This window comes from Hyperolius riggenbachi, chromosome 1 (assembly GCF_040937935.1).
Source record: "Hyperolius riggenbachi isolate aHypRig1 chromosome 1, aHypRig1.pri, whole genome shotgun sequence".
Taxonomy (NCBI): Eukaryota; Metazoa; Chordata; class Amphibia; order Anura; family Hyperoliidae; genus Hyperolius; species Hyperolius riggenbachi.
The window spans coordinates 353382596-353405439 of record NC_090646.1 but is presented as its reverse complement, the minus strand read 5'-3'; the positions used below and the strand labels follow the sequence as shown (position 1 = coordinate 353405439).

Sequence of the window (22844 nt, the reverse complement as noted above, 5' to 3'; positions counted from 1 at the left end):
CTCCAGCTATGCATCAGGTGTATTTGCCAGTGAAATGTAATAAAGCACAGCAGACAGAAAACAAGCTTTGTACTATTCTTCACCTGCTTTGTTATGTCTGTGTAGGTCTTTATATAATCTACTGTGCCCACTAAGAATTATTTTATTCGGCCAATTGTCTGCCTACATGTCTGTGCAGACAACACACTCTGACTACCAGTTTCTACAAGGCAGTGGCCACGTGGAGAAAACTAAAGTTTCCTCCATTTATATCATCTCTGCTATGTTATATATGCCAAAATCCTGCAGTTGATTATAGTTTCCGTTCGCCACGGTAAATGATCAGAAAATCATCGGTCAGGCCCATTAATGAACGAATTCCTACTAACCAATTCAATTAGATGAATGGAATCGGTCCGTTTTTGGATCAAATCCATTAATTTGATCAAATTGGTTAGCAGGAATTTGTCTATCCAATCAATTACCGTGGGGATCGGAAACAAACTATTGGCCGCGGGATTTGTACTGTCAATGGGAACCTTAAGGCTTGGTTCACACTATTGTGTTCAGTGTCATGTACTGTGAATGTACATGTACTGTCACTGTCCACAGAGCAGAACACCCATGGAAACGGCATTCAAATATGTCCATTACATCAAACGTGTCATATTAATCAAACTAAAGGTGGCCACTAATGGTCCAATTTCTAGTGAAAACATGACTCTGACCAGATGTGAAATATTGTAATACATTGTTTACTACACCATCAACAAACCAATTTTTGTTTCCTATCTATCACAACCAACAAGAAAATCCAAATTTTGGCACGACAAAAATCCAATCGGACGACTGGTTTTATAATCGTACATAATAGAATGTGCCCATCAACGGAGATTATTTACAACCAATCCGATCTTCTCTAGAAAGTGGACCGTTAGTGGCCACAATAATGCTGGGGATACACGGTACGTTTCTATACAGTGTACCAAGATGCACGATAGATTGCGGCACGTCCCCGCGGCCGCCCGGATCGATTCCCGTTCGTCCCCGCGGGCACTTTTTATCTTTTCCTCGTTTTTCCCTATTGTCCCGCCCGCGGTATCGAGTGGGGAATCGATCCGGCGGGGTATCGGACACATCGGAAATTATCAGCTGAGCCATCAGCTGCTCGATACATGTTAGTATTCCCAGCATAATAGGAAGAGCGTTGTGCACACCAATATCATGCCCAATCAAACCGCCAAGAAAAGTCCATGCAGTGCAGCATGCAGACCAGAAATGTGAATAGTAACATCCAGGAGCAACACACATTTTTATGAACCAGTAAAACCTTAAAGCTTCATAATTCTTCTTAGGGCAAACAACAGCAATAAAAACATATTCGTATCAGCATCAATCAGGAGGTGCAGAGGAGGGTCGGTGATCATTTCGCCCTGCAATCTTGGCTTTCTTAAAGAGGAACTTCAGTCTAAACAAACATACTGTCATTAAGTTACATTAGTTATGTTACTTAAAATAGATAGGTAATATAATCTCTTACCCACCCTGTTTTAAAAGAACAGGCAAATGTTTGAGTTCATGGTGGCAGCCATTTTTTTGGTTGAAAGGAGGTGACAGGGAGCATGAGACACAGTTCCAACTGTCCTGTGTCCTGAGCTCCTCTCCCAGTTGCTAGGCAACGTGAACAACAACATAGAAAATCCCATCATGCTCTGCACAGCATCAAGGAAAAAAAGCCCGGGCTTTTTTTCTTTGATGGGTGGAGCTTATCTAAAAATGCAGCTAAAAATTATGATTTGGTAAGAAAAACAAAGTTCTGGTGCTGTGAAACTGTTAAAGAAACACCAAGCCTTTTCAGTTCTGCTGAGTAGATTTTTAGTCCGGATGTTCACTTTAAGAACGTGTCATATTAGCATTGCCAGTGTTCAGGGGTGTCATTCAAATTGGTACTTTGCGTTTTGTTACTACAATGGACACCAGACAGAATGAATTTGTAAGGAACAGATCTGAACAGATTCTATGTTTAACATAGGGCCTGTTGACATGTTCTTCATCCATTCTGCTCCGTTCTGTGAATCAGAACATTTTTAGGCTCAACTGGTGAGAGCTGCAGAATGTGTTGTCTATGTATCATGGGGCCATCTCCTTACTTTCTGCATATTTTAAAAATGACATTTCCTGTATTTGACACTCTTAAAACTAAACAGTTAATTTCTTCCTCTAAAGCTATATGCACGTGCTAGATTTTCATGGTGTGAGGCTAATATCAACCATCACTACAAGCATCCCACAGTGTCACTGACAGTGGGTCGGATCTCATAACGCTTCTTCTTCTGCAGTAGCTGAGTTGCATGTCTGTATAGAAACTGTTCCTGAGGCTTCTTTTACACTGCAAATCTCAATATGATTCTGATTCCCACTGGAAGCTAGCAACACAAGATGAAAAATGCAGAAAAAGCACAGCATGCAGGTCTTTTTAATATCAGAATTGCATGTAGTGTAAAAGAATGCTGAAGCTGTCACCTGAACAATATGATTAACAATGCTCTCAGAAGCCACTCATTGAACCTTTGTACTGGCCTTCTGAGATTAAAATTTGCACATTAGCAGGTGACAGGAAGGAGGCGGGCAGGTTCAGGGGGCCAGCTACTGCTGTCAAATGCTGCAAATCTATAAGCTAAAGAGGTCCAGAGTACAGGCATGTTTTTAACATCAAATAGTAGAAATAGTACAAAACACAATGCACCAAAGTGGCACACCTCTGCCTGCAAAAACCTGTTTAATCAAATTAGCATGAAAATGCACAGTTACACCACAAGGAGTGCATTTTTCTTCTATTTTAATAAAACAAACAGCCCTTTTCTATGTCACTTCTTTCTATACTTGTCGCTTCTATGTTGTCATATTGTATTCTGCACTTATCATACACCTTTTATGCACTTGCAATGCGTACAAAGATATGTGTTGACACCCGCTATAGCATCCTGTAACCGCTGTAACTGCAAAAACGAAACTAGCTGGCAGCGGGGACCAGAGGATCCAGGAGTGACGTAGAGGGCACAGGATGGCTGCAGGGGACTGGTAAAAGACCCAGGTAAGTGAAACTTTTTTTTATTGGGTTTAGGTTCACTTTAAAGCTGAATTATTGTCAATTCCTTCTGTGACTCCTCTTCCCTCACCTGGGTCCTCTCCTTCTGCACTCTCCCCCTCCTGATATGCGGCAGGCAGGGAATGACTCACCTGACTCCTGTGTTCCAGGCGCTGGAACGTTGCATCACCGTCACATGCCACAGGTCTATACCTTCAGTGATGCTCACTGTGCTTCCGCTAATGAGGAAGCACAGTAAGCGGTATTTAAGGCGGAGACCTGTGGCATGTGACGGTGATGCAACGTTCCAGCGCCTGGAACACAGGAGTCAGGTGAGTCATTCCTTGCCTGTTGCATATCTGGAGGGGGAGAGTGCAGAAGGAGGGGACCCAGGTGAGGGAGGAGAGCGGTTTAAATGTCTTTCATGCATTTATTGTTAATTTTTTTTCACACAACTACTGCAAGTATAACATTTCTAAAGAGGTAGTATGTATAGATGGTATAACCGTCGGGAGTTTGATTACACCCAGGTTGATACATGTCCTCATATTTTCTGTTTGTTGTGTCTATTTTAGTGTACACCACTTGTGAAGCCTCTAGGGACCTAAAAAGCATTTCTGCAAACCATTACATATGAAATACTGACCACTTCATTGGTCAATCCGTGTCTGTTTTCATTATAAAATAAAAATGGAATATTCATAAGTAGGAACTTCTTTAAAACACCATTGCTAATCCCATCCTATATAACAGTCAACACTCACTTATTCCCCTAAAATCACCAGTTACTCAATGGTATGTTCTCAACATGCACAGCTGGAATGGGCAGGGCTGGCGCTTCCATAGAGGCAAAGGGGGCAATTACCCCAGAGCCTATGGGGACCCACCAAGGTGCACCTCCTCCCCTTCAGCTATGGTGACCCATGACAGTGGGCCCTGGGTGTGATTTGGTTGAAAGTGTTGGGGGGCCCCTGAGTTACTTTTGCCCCAGGGCCCCGTTGTAGCTAGAGCTGGCCCTGGAAATGGGTAGGTCATGCTGATTGCCTTTTTAATATTTATGTGACGACAGCTGTTGTTCGCAGTGCTAGTTCCAATATGTTAGGAGTCTGTTTGAAGCCCAACAGTAAAAGAGAAAGCATCTGTGTTCTGCAAATCTCTGCCACATTTATTTGTGTGATGTCATCCCTGCATCTGTATGGAAGATGGAAATCAGTAATGTGTAGAGAAGGCAGAGGCAAATGGCCAAGACCTTCACCTACAGTGGGATGCGAAAGTTTGGGCAACCTTGTTAATCGTCATGATTTTCCTGTATAAATCATTGTTTGTTACAATAAAAAAAAATGTCAGTTAAATATATCATATAGGAGATACACACAGTGATATTTGAGAATGATATGAAGTTTATTGGATTTACAGAAAGTGTGCAATAATTGTTTAAACAAAATTAGGCAGGTGCTTAAAAAAATTAAATCAATATTTAGTACATCCTCCTTTTGCAGAAATTACAACCTCTAAACGCTTCCTGTAGGTTCCAATGAGAGTCTGGATTCTGGTTGAAGGTATTTTGGACCATTCCTCTTTACAAAACATCTCTAGTTCATTCAGGTTTGATGGCTTCTAAGCATGGACAGCTCTCTTTAACTCACGCTACAGATTTTCAATTATATTCAGGTCTGGGGACTGAGATGGCCATTCCAGAACGTTGTACTTGTTCCTCTGCATGAATGCTTTAGTGGATTTTGAGCAGTGTTTAGGGTCTTTGTCTCGTTGAAAGATCCAGCCCCGACGTAGCTTCAGTTTTGTCACTGATTCCTACGACTATGGCAGCTGCAACATGGAGGACGATTACCCATTGATGGCAGAGCGAAAGTCAGGTGTAGGGCCACTGGCTGGGGCCCACATCGGGAGATGTATCATACAAAGCTGCTAGATTTGTGAGTTATACATGCTCAGCTTATTTGTAAGTTCCGGACACAGACAGCAAATCTTTTTATTGGAGAATACAGTTTAAATGACACTAGTAACCACAAGTAGTAATTGGATGAGAACACCTATGCAATATTGAGCTTTATGAGGCTCTGAACTTTTATATAGTAAGATCTTGGATAGACTGTTCTTATTAAAGGGAATCAGGTGGCTCTAGCGCGTATGGTGCATGTGTGAATGTACGGGTGCATTGTGGCATGTGAGCAGATTAGAATACTGATGTGAATGCACGTGTGGTCAAACAAGCATTCTTATAATATACTGCTAATAGGCCATACTTATCAGATTTTCATTATTGTTTTTCTATGATTTTAGAAGTGAACTGAAACTGAAGCACTTTTTTATATATATTGATTTTAACGAATAAATAAGATTAGAACAAACAAGCCCAGTGCAACTCTCTATATGATATAGAGTATGTAACAAATTTTTTTATCGTAACGACCAACGATTTCTACAGGAAAATCATGACGATTAACAAGGTTGCCTAAATGTTCGCATCCCACTGTATTACCACCACAAAGTGACGACCTGCCAGGCTCAGAAGAAGGCTTTTTGCAATCCTGCCATCCCCGATGGGTAAGTAAGCCTACTGTTAATGCAGGCCATTTTTCATGCGTACAGTTACGTTTAACAAACTCTGCAGGCTACAGTTTAAAGAATTTATAAAATATCATTTGACAGAAAATGCATTATTTACAAAATAAAAAGCTCATTATTTGTTGGTTCTATGTGGAATATTAAAGCGGAATATAACCCTGTATTTCAACTTTGCTCTAAAAAATTATTTACAGTATATTATATGCAACCAGCATTTTTTTTTTTTTTACTAGACCAGCATTGGAAGGGTTACACAGGGCTTTAAAGTCCCTAGAGATTTCTGCAGATGCATCCGAACTTGAGTTAGATACTTTTTGTTTACAAATATGTATCTAAGTGTTTATTGTGACTCATCTCTCTCACTGAGAAGGAGCTTGGAGGACAGCCAAAGAGTGTGTAACTGTTTATCAATAGATACATCTAACTAAATAGAATGTAACTATCTGAACGTCTGCACGGAACTTAAAACCTCTGTGTTTAACCCTTCCAATGCTGGTCTAGTAAAAAAAAAAAATGCTTTTTGCATAGAATATGCTGTAAATAATGTTTTAGAGCAAAGTTGAAATGCAGGGTTATATTCCGCTTTAACTGGCTTTCTAGAAACAATATTATAAATGTAAAAAGTATTTATTATTATTGTTTACATAAACAAAAAAATGCTGTTCAGAACAAAACATCAATGCTTACCATTTTGTCTAAAACCATTACAAACGCAGTGTGTTAAATAAAGCCACCAAGCATACATGAAAAACAAGCGCCTTGAAGAAAAGGTGCATGGGATTGCCGCTAGTAAAATATGGCTAAAATTAGCAATATTCTACTACTAGATTTTTATAGTAAAACATCGGTATTATTGGCTAAACCTAACCTTACTCTCACACAGAACCCTTTCCTGGTGGTGCCTAACCTTAAGACCCCCGTGCTCCTGGTGGTGCCTAAACCCAAGACCTCCCCTTGGTGGTGATTTACCCTAAGACCCCTCCCCATGGTGGTGCCTAAACCTAAGACCCCCCCTTGGTGGTACCTAACCCTAAGACCTCCCCTTGGTGGTGCCTAACCCTAAGACCTCCCCTTGGTGGTGCCTAACCCTAAGGACCCCCCCCCCCCCCTTGGTGGAGCCTAACCTTAGGACCCACCCCCTGGTGGTGCCTAAGTCTATCCCCCCCCCCCCCCAATGGCGCCTAACCCAAAATTCCCCTCCTAAAGCCTTGGCTCCCTTCCGCAATCCTGCAATATGTGGCTATGAAGGTACATTTCTGTGCCTGGAGGTGCCCAATTAGCAGCAAGATGGTACTATATCGGCGAACAGGCTTGCAGAAAACCAAAATTGGCTCTATGTGTCCGCCTTGCAATGCAGCAATCTGTTTTCCCGCAAGACTGTCTGCTGGCTGTTGTTGCAACCTCTTGTTGCTAATCGGGCTCCTTTGGGTACAGAAAGTTACCTTCATAGCTGCATACCACCGCCATTCTAAAAGCTGCGATTTGTGGCAACGAACGTAAATTTTGGCGCCCGCCATGCGCCCAAATTTCTTTGTCATACCGCAAATGCGGCTTTTATTATAGGCACCTATGGTGGTGCCAGTTTCTCCAGCTTCGGTCCGCCAATGCACAAACAGATTAGTGATAGATCAGGTAAAAGACTGATATCTAGTCCAAATATCAATCGTTTACCTGCTCTACCACTCTACACTGTTAGTTATTAGACAATAGTTCAGCAGAAATTCGGTCTAATATTAAGCTCCCATGTGCAGCCACTAGCTTTGTACTCCCCGATTCAGTACAAAGCTATGGCACACCTTGGTTGCCTGTTGCTGCTGCCTGTGGCCCCCATGCTACCAGGAGTTCCTGTGGGGATTGGTCCACTAGAGCAGAGTTCCCCAACCCTGTCCTCAAGGCCCACCAACAGTACATGTTTTGCAGAAAACCACAAACATGTACAGGTGAGGCAATTAGCATCTCAGCAGAGCTGGTTAGCTACCTCTGTGGATTTCCACAAAACATGCACTGTTGGTGGGCCTTGAGGACAGGGTTGGGGAACACTGCACTAGAGAACCTGCATTTCTGATCTATACACAATCCAATTCATAGTGCTGTTGAAAATGTAATAGTTTCAATGGATTAGACATTAGATTTGATATAAACATTAAATCCAATAAAAAAATCTATTGGAATAGTTGGTTATTGTACCTTAAGGCCTCGTCTATCACTACCCCAAAAGAAGCGAAGTACCCGCTGTGTTTGAGGATGGCTTCTTGCAATTGTCTTGATAAAAGTGGCTAGTGACTGCTGTAGGTCTTCAACCAAGTTGTTACCAGTACATAAAACGCCAAGTATCTTTGCCCAAGCATTGCAACTCCATATTCAATAGTCATTCTAACATGGCCAGTGTAATGATATCCAAAATTTACAGAAGAGCTCAAGCATAAGGCTAGGTCCACACTAGCAACAGGGACATCATAAGAAGGGGGGGGGGGGGGGGGGGGGGGAATTCCAATTCAACGTCACCACGTCCAACTGAAAGTTGTTTTTTTTTTTTTTTTAGCATGGTTATTTCTCTTCATGAAAATGACCATGTTTCCAAGAGGAAAGTTCAAGATGGTGTTGCATTAGGCAGTGCCAACAGCTACCTTGCTCAATAATATCAACAATGAGTAGGAGTTTGGAAGCTGCTTCTATTCTGATGGTGTTACTTAATTTTCCTGGAAACAGGAAGAGCAGGTAAAAATAAAATCGATATTTCATGCATGAGTGAATGCGGCCTAGCATACAAGAGCTGGCACACACAGCTCTATAACCTCCACTTTCCCCCTGCTTCTCTTGTATTTTTAAACTGTACATAAACCTAGGATAATGGTCACCTGGAAAGATTGTTCCTGATCATTTATGATGACAGTTTAGGAATGAATGTTGTACAGACACTGCTTGGCTGTTTTGTGAATAGGGTGAGGGGGAGGATGAAGGGGCAGTATCCCCTGTGGGGAGAACAGCGGCATCAGCCAAGGATTTTCTGGCTTGGCCAATAGTTAAGGGGAGGCCAGACATCAGGAGACCCACACTCACTTCAACATTTCAAGTGAAAGAATCTGACAGGGAAAACATTTGGCTTACACTAAGAAATAATAAATTATGTTTACTGGCTGCATCAATAAGAATATTTCATCATTCTTTACTGAGCACATGATGTGGCAATTTTTTACATTTTCCTACCGTTCTGTTTTCATTGTTTAGCATGACTGATTTTACATTAAAAGTCTCTAAGGAATAAAATGGCAATGGATACATGACCAGACGGCAAACAAATTAATATTCTCCTCTGAAATACTGAATGCACAAATACTTATTTTCCAAGGACTTTTTTTTGGCAGAGATCCAGTCTATGAGTCGTATTTTTATTGGTCACCGGAGGCGAGGAAATAGTCTGATGAAGAGGATCATGCTGATAAACGTGAAGCAGACAAAAATTAACATGATCCACAGGACCCAGTTAACAGACTTCTTGGCGTGCTGCTCCAGCCGGTCTGATTCAGTCTTAAGTTTTTCAAAGTTCTGATCTGCTAACTTCAGAGACTGGGAGAGTGTCTGGAAAATGCAAAGCATGTAGTTAGACAATGGACCTTTTACCTCCACTATAATGAAGCTTCACCCCGAAGACAACTGTAAACTTTTACTACATAACAGCATTCGGTAAATCCAGGTCACGTTTGCTGGATCTCCAATGATGTCCTCACAGATGCTTTAACCACTTTACCCCCGCCCGTACGCATTTCTCCGTCCCTTTTTCCATCCTTTCACCCCCAGGGACGGAGAAATGCGTACTTTCCACGCTCCCGCCGCTGCCCGCGCTCCCGCTCGCGCGCACTCCCGCTAGTAAACACGCCGCCGGCCGCTCGCCCGGAGATCAATGAACGGGAAAATCCATTCCCGTTCGTTGATCTAAGCCCCGCAATGATCCGCAGGTCGCAATAAACAAAAAGTTACTGTTGCCATCTTGTGGCCAAATAGTAAAACTACACCCTAAAGGATTTTTCACATACAATTACATTAGTTTTACCCAAAAAATTAACTCCTTACCTCCCACACTCCCCATTTTTTTTTTTGTAATAAAAAAAAAAAATTACAATAAAAGAAAAATACATATATAGTTACCTTAGGGACTGAACTTTTTAAATATGTATGTCAAGAGTGTATAACACTTACTTTATAATCTATGGGCTTGTAATTAGGGATGGACACAAAACTGAAAAAAATGCACCTTTATTTCCAAATAAAATATTGGCGCCAAACATTGTGATAGGGACATAATGTAAACGGTTTTATAACCGAGACAAATGGGCAAATACATTTCAAGGGTTTTAATTACAGTAGCATGCATTATTTGAAAACTATAAAGGCCGAAAACTGAAAAATAAAAAAAAATGTCCCCACATTTTTTCCTATTTTCCCATTAAAACACATTTAGAATAAAATAATTCTTGGCCGAATGTCCCACCTAAAGAAAGCCTAATTGGTGGTGAAAAAAACAAGATATAGTTCATTTCATTGTGATAAGTAATGATAAAGTTATAGACAAATGAATGGAAGGAGCGCGGAAAGATGAAAATTGCTCTGGTGGTCAGGGGGTAAAACCCCTCAGTTGGGAAGTGGTTAAGATCTAAGTAGATGCAATAGTATAACAGTGTATATCAGTATATATCAATAGTATAATAGTATATTATAGTATATCAGTATATATCAATAGTATAATAGTATATATCAGGCCCACTGATTTAAATTATTTATCAAAGTTGGGCAAGGTAAGTTTGGAGCTTTTGCGCCTTTTTTAAGTTCAACCTGTCCTTGGCGACTCTTGGGTTATTCCAAAATAGCTGGATGATAGTACGAGTACAATTCTCACCAATTTTTGGGTTGCACCCAACTGAAGCTGCCATGCAGAGATGCAGACAGACGCAGTGTAAAGGTCATACAACAGTCGATTTCTGCCATCTATATACGGCTGATTCGACCGCTCTGATCAAATCGACTAGAAATTGAAACAGCATGATCGACTGATCGATTTCTGACCGATTTATTTGATCAGTGTTGATGGGAAATCTAGGTAGATTGGCTGCTGGCAGCAGATTGATAGCCCATAGCGTTTCATTGGATTGAATAGTGCAACACTACATTTCAATTGATTTTCAATAGATTTCATTCTGAAATTTCGACCTGACAGGAATCTGATGGTCGAATCTGCTGCAAATCTATAAGTGTATGGGTACCTTTACAGTCTGTCACACTAGATGTGATGTAGATCGGTATATACCATTCTGAACCACCTCTTCGCACTGCTGCTCAATGCCCCCTCTCCCCCTATACACCATTCACACTATAGGTAGGAATGGCACATTTTTTTAAGTGGTGGAAATGAGCAGGCCTATTCACTGGTATGGATTAGGGCAATGCTCCTCTATGCTGCACCACAGACAGCAGCAATATTAATCCTGAATTATTCTATTATTTTAAGCTAAAGTGCATATTAGTAAAAGTAAAGATGATAAAGCTGTAACTACACTCTATATGATATATTTAACAGATAAGGTGGCCAAACAACCATACAATTTTTTAAATATCTGTTCAATTTAAGAATTGTAATCAATTTTTCTGACTGATTGTAACATTTCAAAAATATGACCAATGTACCACACACACGTTCAATTTTTCCTTAATTATAATAAAAATGATTGGAAACTGAGAAAATTGCTAGGTTGTGTATATAAATAAATTGACAATCTAACATACACCATACAACCTTAATGGTGGCCATACATGGTACAATTTTTTCAAACAATCTTACAATTTCTATGTAATATAAGGGAACTGTATAAATTATCCTTTCAGTATATTCACTTCATTTACCCTTCTATTACATAGAAATGGTAAGATTGTATGAAAAAATTGTACCATGTATGGCCACCATTAGAAAGATTGAAGAAAATTTTCCAGAATTCCGGATCGATACCAATAAAAAACAGGAAAACGAATGAAAAAAAGCTTTTGATTTTTTCGAAAGATCCAATCATATTTATCCAATTGCCGTAAAATCCAATCATTTTATTGTATTGTGTATGGCCACCTATAGTGTCAGTGGCATCCACATAAACCTCATCCTAATACACTCTACTTCATCCAATCCCAAAGTAAATTTAGGGACAGGTGAGCTAAGAATGTAGTTCCCAAACAAGTCACTGTCTACTTTGAAAAGGTTTGTCTTTCCTTGGTTCTCTATATACTGGGAACACAAACAGGTGACAGGAAAAGGATATACCAGGATCTCTAAAGCATAAGTTAGGTAACAGGACAGTATAGATCAGCAGCAAACAATATGAGTAACACGCAGTGCAGCAGTTTCTGGAATGATGCACACGCAGTACCTGGTTGTCTTGTTTAATAACATTCTGTGCTGCTAGCGTGTTGCTTTTTAGATTCTGGGTCAGACGGAGCATCTCTTCAGCTAACTTCTCCTGCATGTTGTGGTGATGCTGTAACACAGCATCAAGCTCTGCTGCTGACTCCTTGTCATCAGAGATGGAGCCCCTACAAGGGAAATCAATTATTTATTGCAATGACATTCTTAATAGCCAGTGCTCCCTAGGAATACAAAGTGTGTTCAGGAAAATTACACTGTTAAGCTGTAAAGAAGTAAAATTAACATTGAACCCACCGGATACACAAAGCCTTAGCACTGCATAAAAATACATTTATTGAAATACGTGATAAAAATCATTATTTGTTTAGGATAATAATGGTCACCATTAAAAAAGCCTTTAGGCTCTCTTCACACTAGGTTCGCTTCCAGACAGACAACTTGAACAGACCCGTGCTTTCCTACATACTCGCTCACACATGTCCATCTTCACCTTTCCCAGGTTTGTCATTGCATTTCTGCAATATTGAAATCCAACTTGCATAATTTTGGGGGAAAGCAGATACATTGCCATTCATCCCACAGAATTATTGCCTTCAAAAGTGCAGTGGACACAGCTAGGGATCTCCTAAGTGTTACAGTGTATGCATACTATACCAATATGCTGCCACCTTGGCATAGTGTGAAACTATTTATAAATTACCACTTCCACTATGCTCCAATGGATTAGCCAAGCCTGAAGTCAGAGGGATGTGGAGACTGACATATTTATTTCCTTTTAAACAATGCAAATTGCCTGGTTGTCCAGCTACTCCTCTGCGTCTAATACTTTTAGGCTTAGACCCTGAACAAGCATGCAGATCAGATGTTTCTGACTGAAGTCTGACTGGATCAGCCTCATGCTTGTTTCAGGTATGTGATTCAGACACGACTGCCAGGCAACTGGTGTTGTTTAAAAGGTAAGAAATATGGCTGTCACCATATGCCTCTTACTTCAGGTGTACTTTAAGTATTTCTGGAACAAACTGTGCCTGAATAGGCTGATGCCCTTTTTCCTCTTTATTACTGCAATGAGCCCCAATGCAGCTTCCCTCTAGTATCTAACTTTTGGGGACATTTTTCCTTCAGATACCCCTTAACGCAACCCTGAAGCAGCCTACACAACCCCCCCCTCCACACACACACACACACAAAGACAACAAGACTTCGATACTAACCTAAGAAGAAGGAAGGCTCTGGATCCCACAGAGCCTTCCCTGTCCTCTCTTTGTCTACTCGTTCCCCTGCTGACGCCCGTTCAAAATTGGCAACGGTGGGACTCCTCGGGAAGGCTTCAGGAGCACTGGGGACCCTGCACGCTTCTAAGGACGGGTGCATGCACAGTACAGATCCGCTGATTTGGGGAAGTACTTGGTGATAAGGGTATTTCTGAAGGCAGCCTGAGGACAGCCAATTATGTATTCGACCTACAGGTCAAATAATTTCACCAGAGGGACATAGAGAGGACTGGGAAGGCTCTACTGGACCTAACCCCTTCAGTTTTCTAGGTGAGGGTTGCTTTAACCACTTCAGCCCGCGGGGATTTTTCTCCTAATGCATCGGAGCAATTTTCACCTCCCATTCATTCGCTAATAACTTTATCACTACTTATTACAATTTATTGATCTATATCTTGTTTTTTCCGCCACTAATTAGGCTTTCCATGGGTGGTACATTTTGCTAAGAGCCACTTTACCGTAAATGCATTTTAACAGGATTAATAAGAAAAAAAAAAATGGAAAAAAATTCATTATTTCTCAGTTTTCGGTCATTATAGCTTTAAAATGATCCACGCTACCATAATTAAAACCTATGTATTTTATTTGCCCGTATGTCTCGGTTATTATACCATTTAAATTTTGTCCCTACCACAATGTATGGCGCCCATATTTTATTTGGAAATAAAGGTGCATTGTTTCCGTTTTGCGTCCATCACTATTTACAACCTTATCATTTAAAAAATGTTTGTAGTATATCCCCTTCAAATGCATATTTAAAAAGTTCAGACCCTTAGGTAACTATTTGTCTTTTTTTTTTGTAATTGTATTTTTTTTTCCATTAAAATTTTTATTTGGTTAATACTTGGTGTGGGACTTAAACAGTAAATTTTTAATGTTGTTATCTGTGTAAATAGTAATGTAAAAAATGTGTAGCTGTAGTTTTACTATTTGGCCACAAGATGGCCACCTTCCTTTTTGTTTACCCTCCTTGTACTTCTTGCTAAGCGGAAGTACAAGGGGGATGGGAAATCTGTCCAGGCAGAAGAACTGAAGCCTCACAGGTGAGCGCTTCGTTTTTTCTGCGGGGGAAATGGATCAGGGATCGGTGAATGGGAACCATGTGCCCTTTCACTGATTCCAGGGCTACCGGGGGACACAACGGGGACGCGAGGGCACGGGAGCGCTGCAGAGCTGCCGCCCGGACGTGAGCTTCACGTCCGGGCAGCGGAAATGGTTAAAGAGAAACTCCGACTAAGAATTGAACTTTATCCCAATCAGTAGCTGATACCCCCTTTCCCATGAGAAATCTATTCCTTTTCACAAACAGACCATCAGGGGGTGCTGTATGACTGATATTGTGGTGAAATCCCTCCCACAAGAAGCTCTGAGTACCGAGGTACTTCTGGCAGTTTCCTGTCTGTGAACCTTGTTGCATTGTGGGAAATAGCTGTTTACAACTATTTACAACTGCCAAAACAGCTAGCAGCAGCTACATCACCTGCCAGCAGTAAAACTGTCACCATGTAATAAATGTCATAATGCAAATCATGGATTGAAAAGATTTTACAATAGGCAAACACTGACTAAATCATTTATACATAATTATTGTAAAAATGAAGCACTTTTTCTATAACATTTTCACTGGAGTTCCTCTTTAAGGAGCAACTGAGATAAGGTTGGAAAACGCACAGTCTTTCAAACAGGGACAAGCTATTGGAATGTTGAGAAACACTGTATCCTTTAGACCCAAAACGTTTTTTCAACTATAAAAATAAATAAATTGCAATCTCCAGTATTCAGCAGCAAGAGCACTAATAATACTTACTTCCTTTTTCTTGGATAAACATCTGAATCTGAAAAAAAAAGTACAACTTAAGTACAGGTATGTATTTTTTTTCTATTCAATGTCAAGTGAAATTTTAATGTTTAAAATGTAAAACCAGCAAATGAAAATAGAAATGTGAAGAATACTGTGGGAAAGCACTGGAGGGTAAATGAGAAATGTAGGGGTTTATTTACTAATGCTGAAGAGCTGTAGAGAACATACAAGAACCAGCAAACCTGTACTGGATTTGTTAAACTATGCCTATTAGGTGGCAAGAGTCTGAAAGAACATAGTGGGGTTGTTAAAGGTTAGTCAGTCAGCAGTTGTGCAACTATAATTACTGTATTTTTCGGACTATAAGACGCACTTTTTCTCCCCCAAAAGTGGGGGGAAAAAGTGGGTGCGTCTTATAGTCCGAATGCTGTGTCCCCATCCTCCATTTCCTGTACTTTGGAGTGCTGTCCCTGTCCTCTGCCTCCTCCAGCAGTGCTGTGCCCATCTTTCCTGCCTGCTGTCCCTGTCCTCCGCCTGTTTCTCGGTGTTTACACCTGTGGTCTCCGGCGCGCTGTCCCGCTGCCCCCTCCAGCACACTGTCCGCATGTCCCTTCTGCGCGCTGCCCCTCCATGCACTGTCCCGCTTGCCCCCTCCAGCACACTGTCCGCATGTCCCTTCTGCGCGCTGCCCCTCATGCCCCGCCCCATGCACTGTCCCCACGGCGTGCGATTCCCCTTCTACATACCGTACATGCTGCAGCTGATGAAGTACGGTATCTTCCGGGATATCACAGCCGTATCTACTACGAATCAGGAGCGCTTCCCCAACCTGCCAATCACTGCAGTCTCCGTCATTGGGGCCAATCACAGAGGAAGTGCTGTGATTGGCCCCAATGACGGAGACAGCCGTGATCGGCAGGTTGGGGAAGCGCTCCTGATTCGTAGTAGATGCGGCTGTGATATCCCAGAAGATACCGTACTTCATCAGCTGCAGCATGTACGGTATGTAGAAGGGGAATCGCACGCCGCGGGGACAGTGCATGGGGCGGGGCATGAGGGGCAGCGCGCAGAAGGGACATGCGGACAGAGTGCTGGAGGGGGCAAGCGGGACAGTGCATGGGGGGGGGGGGGGGGGCAGCGCGCAGAAGGGACATGCGGACAGTGTGCTGGAGGGGGCAAGCGGGACAGTGCGCCGGAGGGGGGGGCAGCGCGTAGAAGGGACATGGAGACAGTGTGCTTGAGAGGATAGTGCATGGAGGGGGCAGCATGCAGAAGGGACATGGAGACAGTGTGCCGGAGGGGACAGTGCATGGAGGGGGCATGGGGGGCAGTGTGCAGAAGGGACATGGAGACAGTGTGCCGGAGGGGACAGTAGGACAGTGCATGGAGGGGGCAGGGAGACAGTGTGTCGGAGGGGGCAGGGAGACAGTGTGTCGGAGGGGACAGTAGGACAGTGCATGGAGGGGGCAGGGAGACAGTGCACCGAGAGGGCAACAGGACAGTGAGCCGGAGGGGACAATTGGGAACACAGAGGGACAACACACTGGGGAGGACAGGGTAATGAGTGGCATGCCTGTATTTTTGCCATGATTCCACGAGGGCAAGAGACATAGGTAGACAACAGCCAATCTGCACAGCTTTCGCATACTACTGCAGTGATGGCTGACCTGAATCCCTCTGGCTGTGTCATGCATCGGTCACCAATGTTAGGATTGCCAAGCAGCATAAGTAGCTCTTTACTTCTTTGGCAGAATAAGGATCACACACCAATTTGTTCTTGAGTGTTGTGTTGCAGTTACAAGCATGATTGGTGAGATGTTTGTGAATACCAATGTGAAAACAAAGAAGGCTGCTGGGATAGTTTTCAGGTGCAGGGGCTATAATTGAGGGGAGGGGGCGAGGTCTGTAAGAGGCTCCTGCACCATGGATGCACCAGGTTCAGTATATTTTTTTTTTCTTAGTTTTTCCCCTCTAAACCTAGGTGCGTCTTATAGTCCGGAGCGTCTTATAGTCCGAAAAATACGGCATGTGCAGCACCTGAGTTGAGAATTAAAAAGAAAAAAATCCTACTTCTTAAAGGGAGCCTAAACAGAGGGATATGGATGTTTCCTTTTAAACAATACCAGTTGCCTGGCAGTCCTGCTGATCTCTGTGGTTGCAGCAGTGGCTGAATCACACACCTGAAACAAGCATGCAGCTAATCCAGTCTGACTTCAGTCAGAGCACCGGATCTGCATGTTTGTTCAGAGGCTGTGGCTGAAAGTATTAGAGACACAGGATCAGCAGGAGAGTCTGGTAGCTGGTATTATTTTAAAAGGAAAAACCCATATCCTTCTCAGTTTAGGTTCCCTTTAAAGTTTGAGTCCTTGCTGTTGGTGATTGCAATAAAGTCTAATAGCAAAAAGTCTAATACACTAACCTTTCAGGAAGCCTTGCTATACTTTGTTATAATCCAGGTAAGTGTTGCAAAAATTAATGACACCTGATAAACTATTTAAAAACATCCAGTCAAGGTTTGCAAGACTATTTAGTATAGTGTTTTCCAACCGTAGTGAATCATCCACTAACACTTTTTTAATGTCTTGGTTACTTTATTATAATGTGAATGATCAGTTGAATTTAAAAACTTTCTAAAGTATGCCAACAATGTAAAATCATTCTTTCTATTGGGTATCTGATACTAAAATCAAAGTCTATGACATTGGGAACAATGTATCATAGCTTTCCACTCTCTGTTTTTAAGCCTCCCAAAAGCCACTAGGTATTTGTGGTGAAATCTTCAGGTGTACCCAAGCCGGAGCTCTTGTCTATAAGGAAATATTTACCCAAGAAGAGGGAAGCCTTTGGATCCTGGAAAAGCTTGTGGACCCCCTAAATATTTCCAAGAAGGGACCCTTTCTGCATGGCTAATTCCCTTGACTGCAAGTGCTGATACCACTGAAAGTGGTCAAGCAGAATGACAGCATCAGAAGAAAGGCTTGTCACAAAAAAATAGCCATCATACTATATTGCTTTACACACACTGTATTTTGTTTTGCCAACTTCAACACGCTGGTATGTGACTTATTTGTATGCGCTTTGCTTATTGAACTGAACAGCATGTAGTCAACAATGTCACATTATACAAAGCTGTGCCAGAAACCATTTTCCTCTTTCTATGGCATAATTACAAGTCTGCTTTAAATCAGGACATCTGCTCTCCTATAAGCATAGTGGGAAGTAACCAGAAGTATATTTAAATCATAATAAAATATTCTTGTGAGCTGGAAGTATATAATGCCATTTGGGAGGAATTGATTGCATTTTGTGGCTCCTAGACCTCTGCTAATATCTCCAAAATAAGTTTTAGATTTTGAGTGATGCTTTTCTATAGGTCTGGCTGTACACTGTTAATTGTACTTTGCCTATTATTTGATATTCTGTTACCCTATTTTGTCTGTAATACTTCTATACTGTGGTTTTTCTTGTTTTTATTCAAACTCGTTATAAAATATATATTTTTCAAAATGAAATCTAAATCAAATATTATAAAAATGTAACTTACCATTAGACGATAGGGCACTCTAGAAAAAGAAAGAAAAATGAATATTTATAAAATATAAAGTCTAAATAAAGTCTTTAGATTGTAAGCTTGCAAGGGCAGGGCTCTCTCCCCCTTTTGTTTCTTGGAAATCATTATACATTTTATTCATCATGTTACTTTTGTGATTGCCATTACAAAGTCTGTATCTTGTATCCGTTCTGTATTTTGTATCCATTCTGTATTTTGTACCCCTTCTGTACTTTACCAATTCTGTATTCTGGTGTACACCATTTTCTGTATTATGTACCACATTTGATTCTTACTTTGTACAGCACCACGGAATATGCTTGCGCCTCATAAATCAATAATTATAAACATGGGCACATTCTGTATATGGTAGATGCAGAGAGGCCTAGATCACATGCACACTTTCTGCTCAACAATAGAATTACTAGTGGACAATCACTGAATGTCTGTTTGCTAAAATAGCACCACTAAGAATGAAGTGCTATGAAGCTCAGTCACTAGCTGAAACTTGCTGCTGTTGCTGTGCACCTTTTGTTTTGATGGCCATGCTATGCTAGAAAATGCAAGCTCATTCAGGCTTTTTCTTGCTGGCAATCCTACTGCTGAGGAATCACCTTTGTAACACAAGCCATACTGCTAACAGAACTGTTATACTATATTAGTAGACCTAAGCCCGTTTAAAAAACAGCCTCTAGGTCTGTCTCTCATCACCGCCGCAGCATGTCAGTGCACATGTGCGCGCACCTGTCTGTCTGCGCACATGCCCGCCGACTAACTGGCCCGTCCTCCTGTCCCAACGGCTATCCGTGCTGCGCACATGCGTAGTAGCAAAAAGCACTGACCCAAGGACGCAGGGAAAGGAGTATGCAGGGACAGTTCGGTTTTATTAGGTAGGATATCATCAGGCCAAATAGAGATCCCATCCTACTGTGAAGTTAAACAGGCTATCAAAGATATTTAACATCCAATCAAATCTTTTAAAATCCCTTTACAGGGTCCATAGGGAAATCTATAACTTGCTAAGGTTGTGTTATTTTAAAATGAACAGTGAATTTCTTGTGAGCATTTCTTTTGGTCCAGACTCAAAACAGTGCTTATCTCAGCCCAAAATACTTCAAGGCCTTGTCTGTAATTCAAGGCTGTCTTCCAGAAGGAATTTGGTTCAATTGTGGAAATCTTAAAACTGTTATAAGAATGTTATTTTTGCTGTAATTATGGCCTTGATCATTCGTAGCGGATGTTTAATGCACAATGCTAGATTAGTGAATGAAACAAAACAAAATACTGAAGGAAAAAAAATAAAATGCTTGATTTCCGTTAAGACAGTTTACACTTTGACAAACATATTAAAGCCCCTAAGAAAATATATATATCAGACTGCAGTTAAATAAGATCTGGACTGAGTACTAGGAATACATCATATTAAACATATGTGCAGTGAGTAAAAGGACAACTGTGACAAGAGGGATATGGATGCTGCCATATTTATTTCCTTTTAAACAATACCAGTTGCCTGGCTGTCCTGTTGGTCTAGTTGGCTGCAGTAGTGTCTGAATCACACCAGAAACATTCATGCAGCTAATCTTGTCAGATCTGACAATATTGTCAGAAACAACTGATCTGCTGCATGCTTGTTCAGGGGCTATGGCAGAAAGTATTAGAGGCAGAGGATCAGCAAGATAGCCATGCAACTGAAAAAAATAAATAAATACTGCTGCCACAGCGATTGGACACCTCAGGCAGCATGTCCCCTAAGGGACAAAAAAAAAAAAAAAAAAAGGAGGCGAGTCCAATCGCTGGGCTCCATAGCTGGGCTGTGCAAGAGGCTGAAAAGCCTGCACAGCCCAGCGTAACAAAAACAGCATGGTCGGTAGGGTAGGTTTAACATTGCGGTCTTCAAAGCAAACAGAGCTAATGATCCTTTGAACTTCCCTACAGTAAAATCTTATCTAAATCTGTCTCTGACTGTTATTTTGATGTATAAGTGCACCAGAAAAAAGCACTGTACCCGCCCCAAGTTGCGTTGGAGAGCTCAGAGAAACTCTTTTGCATAGATAACAACTGAAGTTTCTTAACTCTTACTGTACTGGGAACAACATGAGAATCATTTCTGTGCTACTAATGCTCTATAGCAGTACTACACATACAATTAATTATCTCATAAGTTGTCACTTTAAAAAGAAATAAATATGGCAGCCTCTCACTACAGTTGTCCTTTAACATTAGGATGACACTCTATAAGGGTAGCCACGGTAAAAATTACAAGATTTAATTCATAAGGTATCGCAATACTATCGATCTATGAATCAATTACATGTTCTTATTGATTTTTTTTTATACAATTATAGTATTAAAATGGTGTGCAGCATCTTTGTGTTTGTCTGTGTTTAGCTGTGTGTGTCTTGAACTTGAAATAGAATTCAGTATAGCATCCCAACACAGTTATTGTTGATGAGATGTAATCAACTAAGTTTCTAAACGGAGGACAACCAACCATTTTAAGTAAATTGTAAGCCACCGGTCTGAATATAGAATATGTATCTGCAAGCAAACACAAAATATTTTGTTTATTCTTGTATTATCAGAGATGGGAGAAAATATCACTAAAAGAAATGAGATTAAATCTTGATTATTCAGCTCTATGGCGCAGCACACACAGTTAATGATATATATTGCTGTTGCGTGTGAGCGAGGTGTTTACCATCATCAGGTCCTGCCATTTGCTAGTCTGGGCTCACCTTTTGCATCAGCTCACTCCTCATCTCCCCTGTGTAACGTGCTTGCGTTTGAAGATGAACAGTCTTGGTCACTGGTGTGCGTTCCTTGCTGATTGTAGGTGTGCGACCGGGAGCAAGGAACTGATTAGCCAAGGCTTTTTCAGTGGGAGATGACTACAGGAAATAAACACAGCTTTGTTAGAGAAAAGACCTTCACCACAATTCCTTCCAGTAGTTATAATTGTTATTTTAGTAATCAACTACCACCTGCATGTGCAAATATCATCTTCAGAAAAAAAGATACATGAAAGATCAGCAGGACAGCTAGGCAACTGATATGGTTTAGAAGCAAATAAATGTGTCAGCCTTCATATCCCTCTCAGGTCAGTTGTCCCTTAAAAAGCAGGAATCCAGAAAAGACTGATCACACATAGAACACATTTGTGCATGTGTTTCATGGCTCAAACAAAGGAGGTTTCTGAGAACCGCAGAAAAAGAGTTGATAAAGCCCATGGAGGCAACTCAGGACTGTTGTTACCCTAAGTAGAAGTGGTTGACCAGCAATGTTGACTCCAACAGTCCGAGAGCTTACAAAAGAACCCATGGTAACTTGTAAGCAAGTGAAGGCCTGTCTTATATTAGTGGATGTTCATAAGTCTACCATCAGGAGAACACTGAACAACAGGGTATGGCTACTCTACTCCAAATACTGTCTAAAGTTTACTAAAGATCATGTGGACAGTAGGATACCAGAACAATGATTTTTGGGCCATTGAAATCAAAATAGAACTTTCTGGCTTAAATGAAGATTGTGTCTTTAAAGAAAGAAAAACACTGAATTCCAGCATAAGAAGCTTATGGCATCAGTAAAACATGGTGGTGGGACTGTTCTAGTTCAGGGCTGTTTAGCTGCATCTGGGCCTGGCCAGCCTGCCACCATTGATGGAAGAATGAACTCTGAACCATACCAGAAAATTCTAAAGGAAAATGTCAAAACATCTGTTAATAAACAATCTCAAGAGACATGGGTCCTGCAAGACAAGGATGATAAAACCATGGTCGTTCTAGCAAAGAATAAACTGAATGTTCAGGAATGGGCAGGTCAAAATCCTGACCTTTAAAGGACAACTATCAAAGTTAACTAAATTTCTAAATGCAATATATATTTCCAGAAAATAACAGCAAATAGCAATACAAGCTTTTTTTTTTTATCTTTTCATGTTTTATATGAAGAAAATTACATTTTCAGAAAACAGTTCCACTGTGGGCATTACTATGGAGGACTATGCCCAGCACATCCAGCATACAAAAACAATCCTCACTTGCTCTAATACTGGGACTGGAATCTGTTCAGAATGATATAAATCAGAAATATAGCTTCGAATGTGTGTAAATAATCAGCTGAAGCTCTGTGTTCCTGTCTGTCTCTCTCTGCCTCGCAGT

At 41.2% G+C, this 22844-nt stretch overlaps 1 protein-coding gene across 2 annotated transcripts in view; it reads right to left on the bottom strand.

The window, feature by feature from the left end:
- Nucleotides 1–8770: 8770 nt before the first annotated feature.
- Nucleotides 8771–22844, bottom strand: part of USE1 (unconventional SNARE in the ER 1) — a 56410-nt gene continuing 42336 nt past the window's right edge. For both annotated transcript variants that reach the window (XM_068234135.1, XM_068234136.1), the window contains 5 exons: nucleotides 21423–21575; nucleotides 18679–18697; nucleotides 15141–15168; nucleotides 12064–12226; nucleotides 8771–9232 (listed from right to left, as the gene is read on the bottom strand). In XM_068234135.1, the coding sequence (XP_068090236.1) occupies nucleotides 9050–9232; nucleotides 12064–12226; nucleotides 15141–15168; nucleotides 18679–18697; nucleotides 21423–21575 (546 nt within the window). In that variant the 3' untranslated portion in view covers nucleotides 8771–9049. The remainder of the gene's footprint in view (nucleotides 9233–12063; nucleotides 12227–15140; nucleotides 15169–18678; nucleotides 18698–21422; nucleotides 21576–22844) is intronic.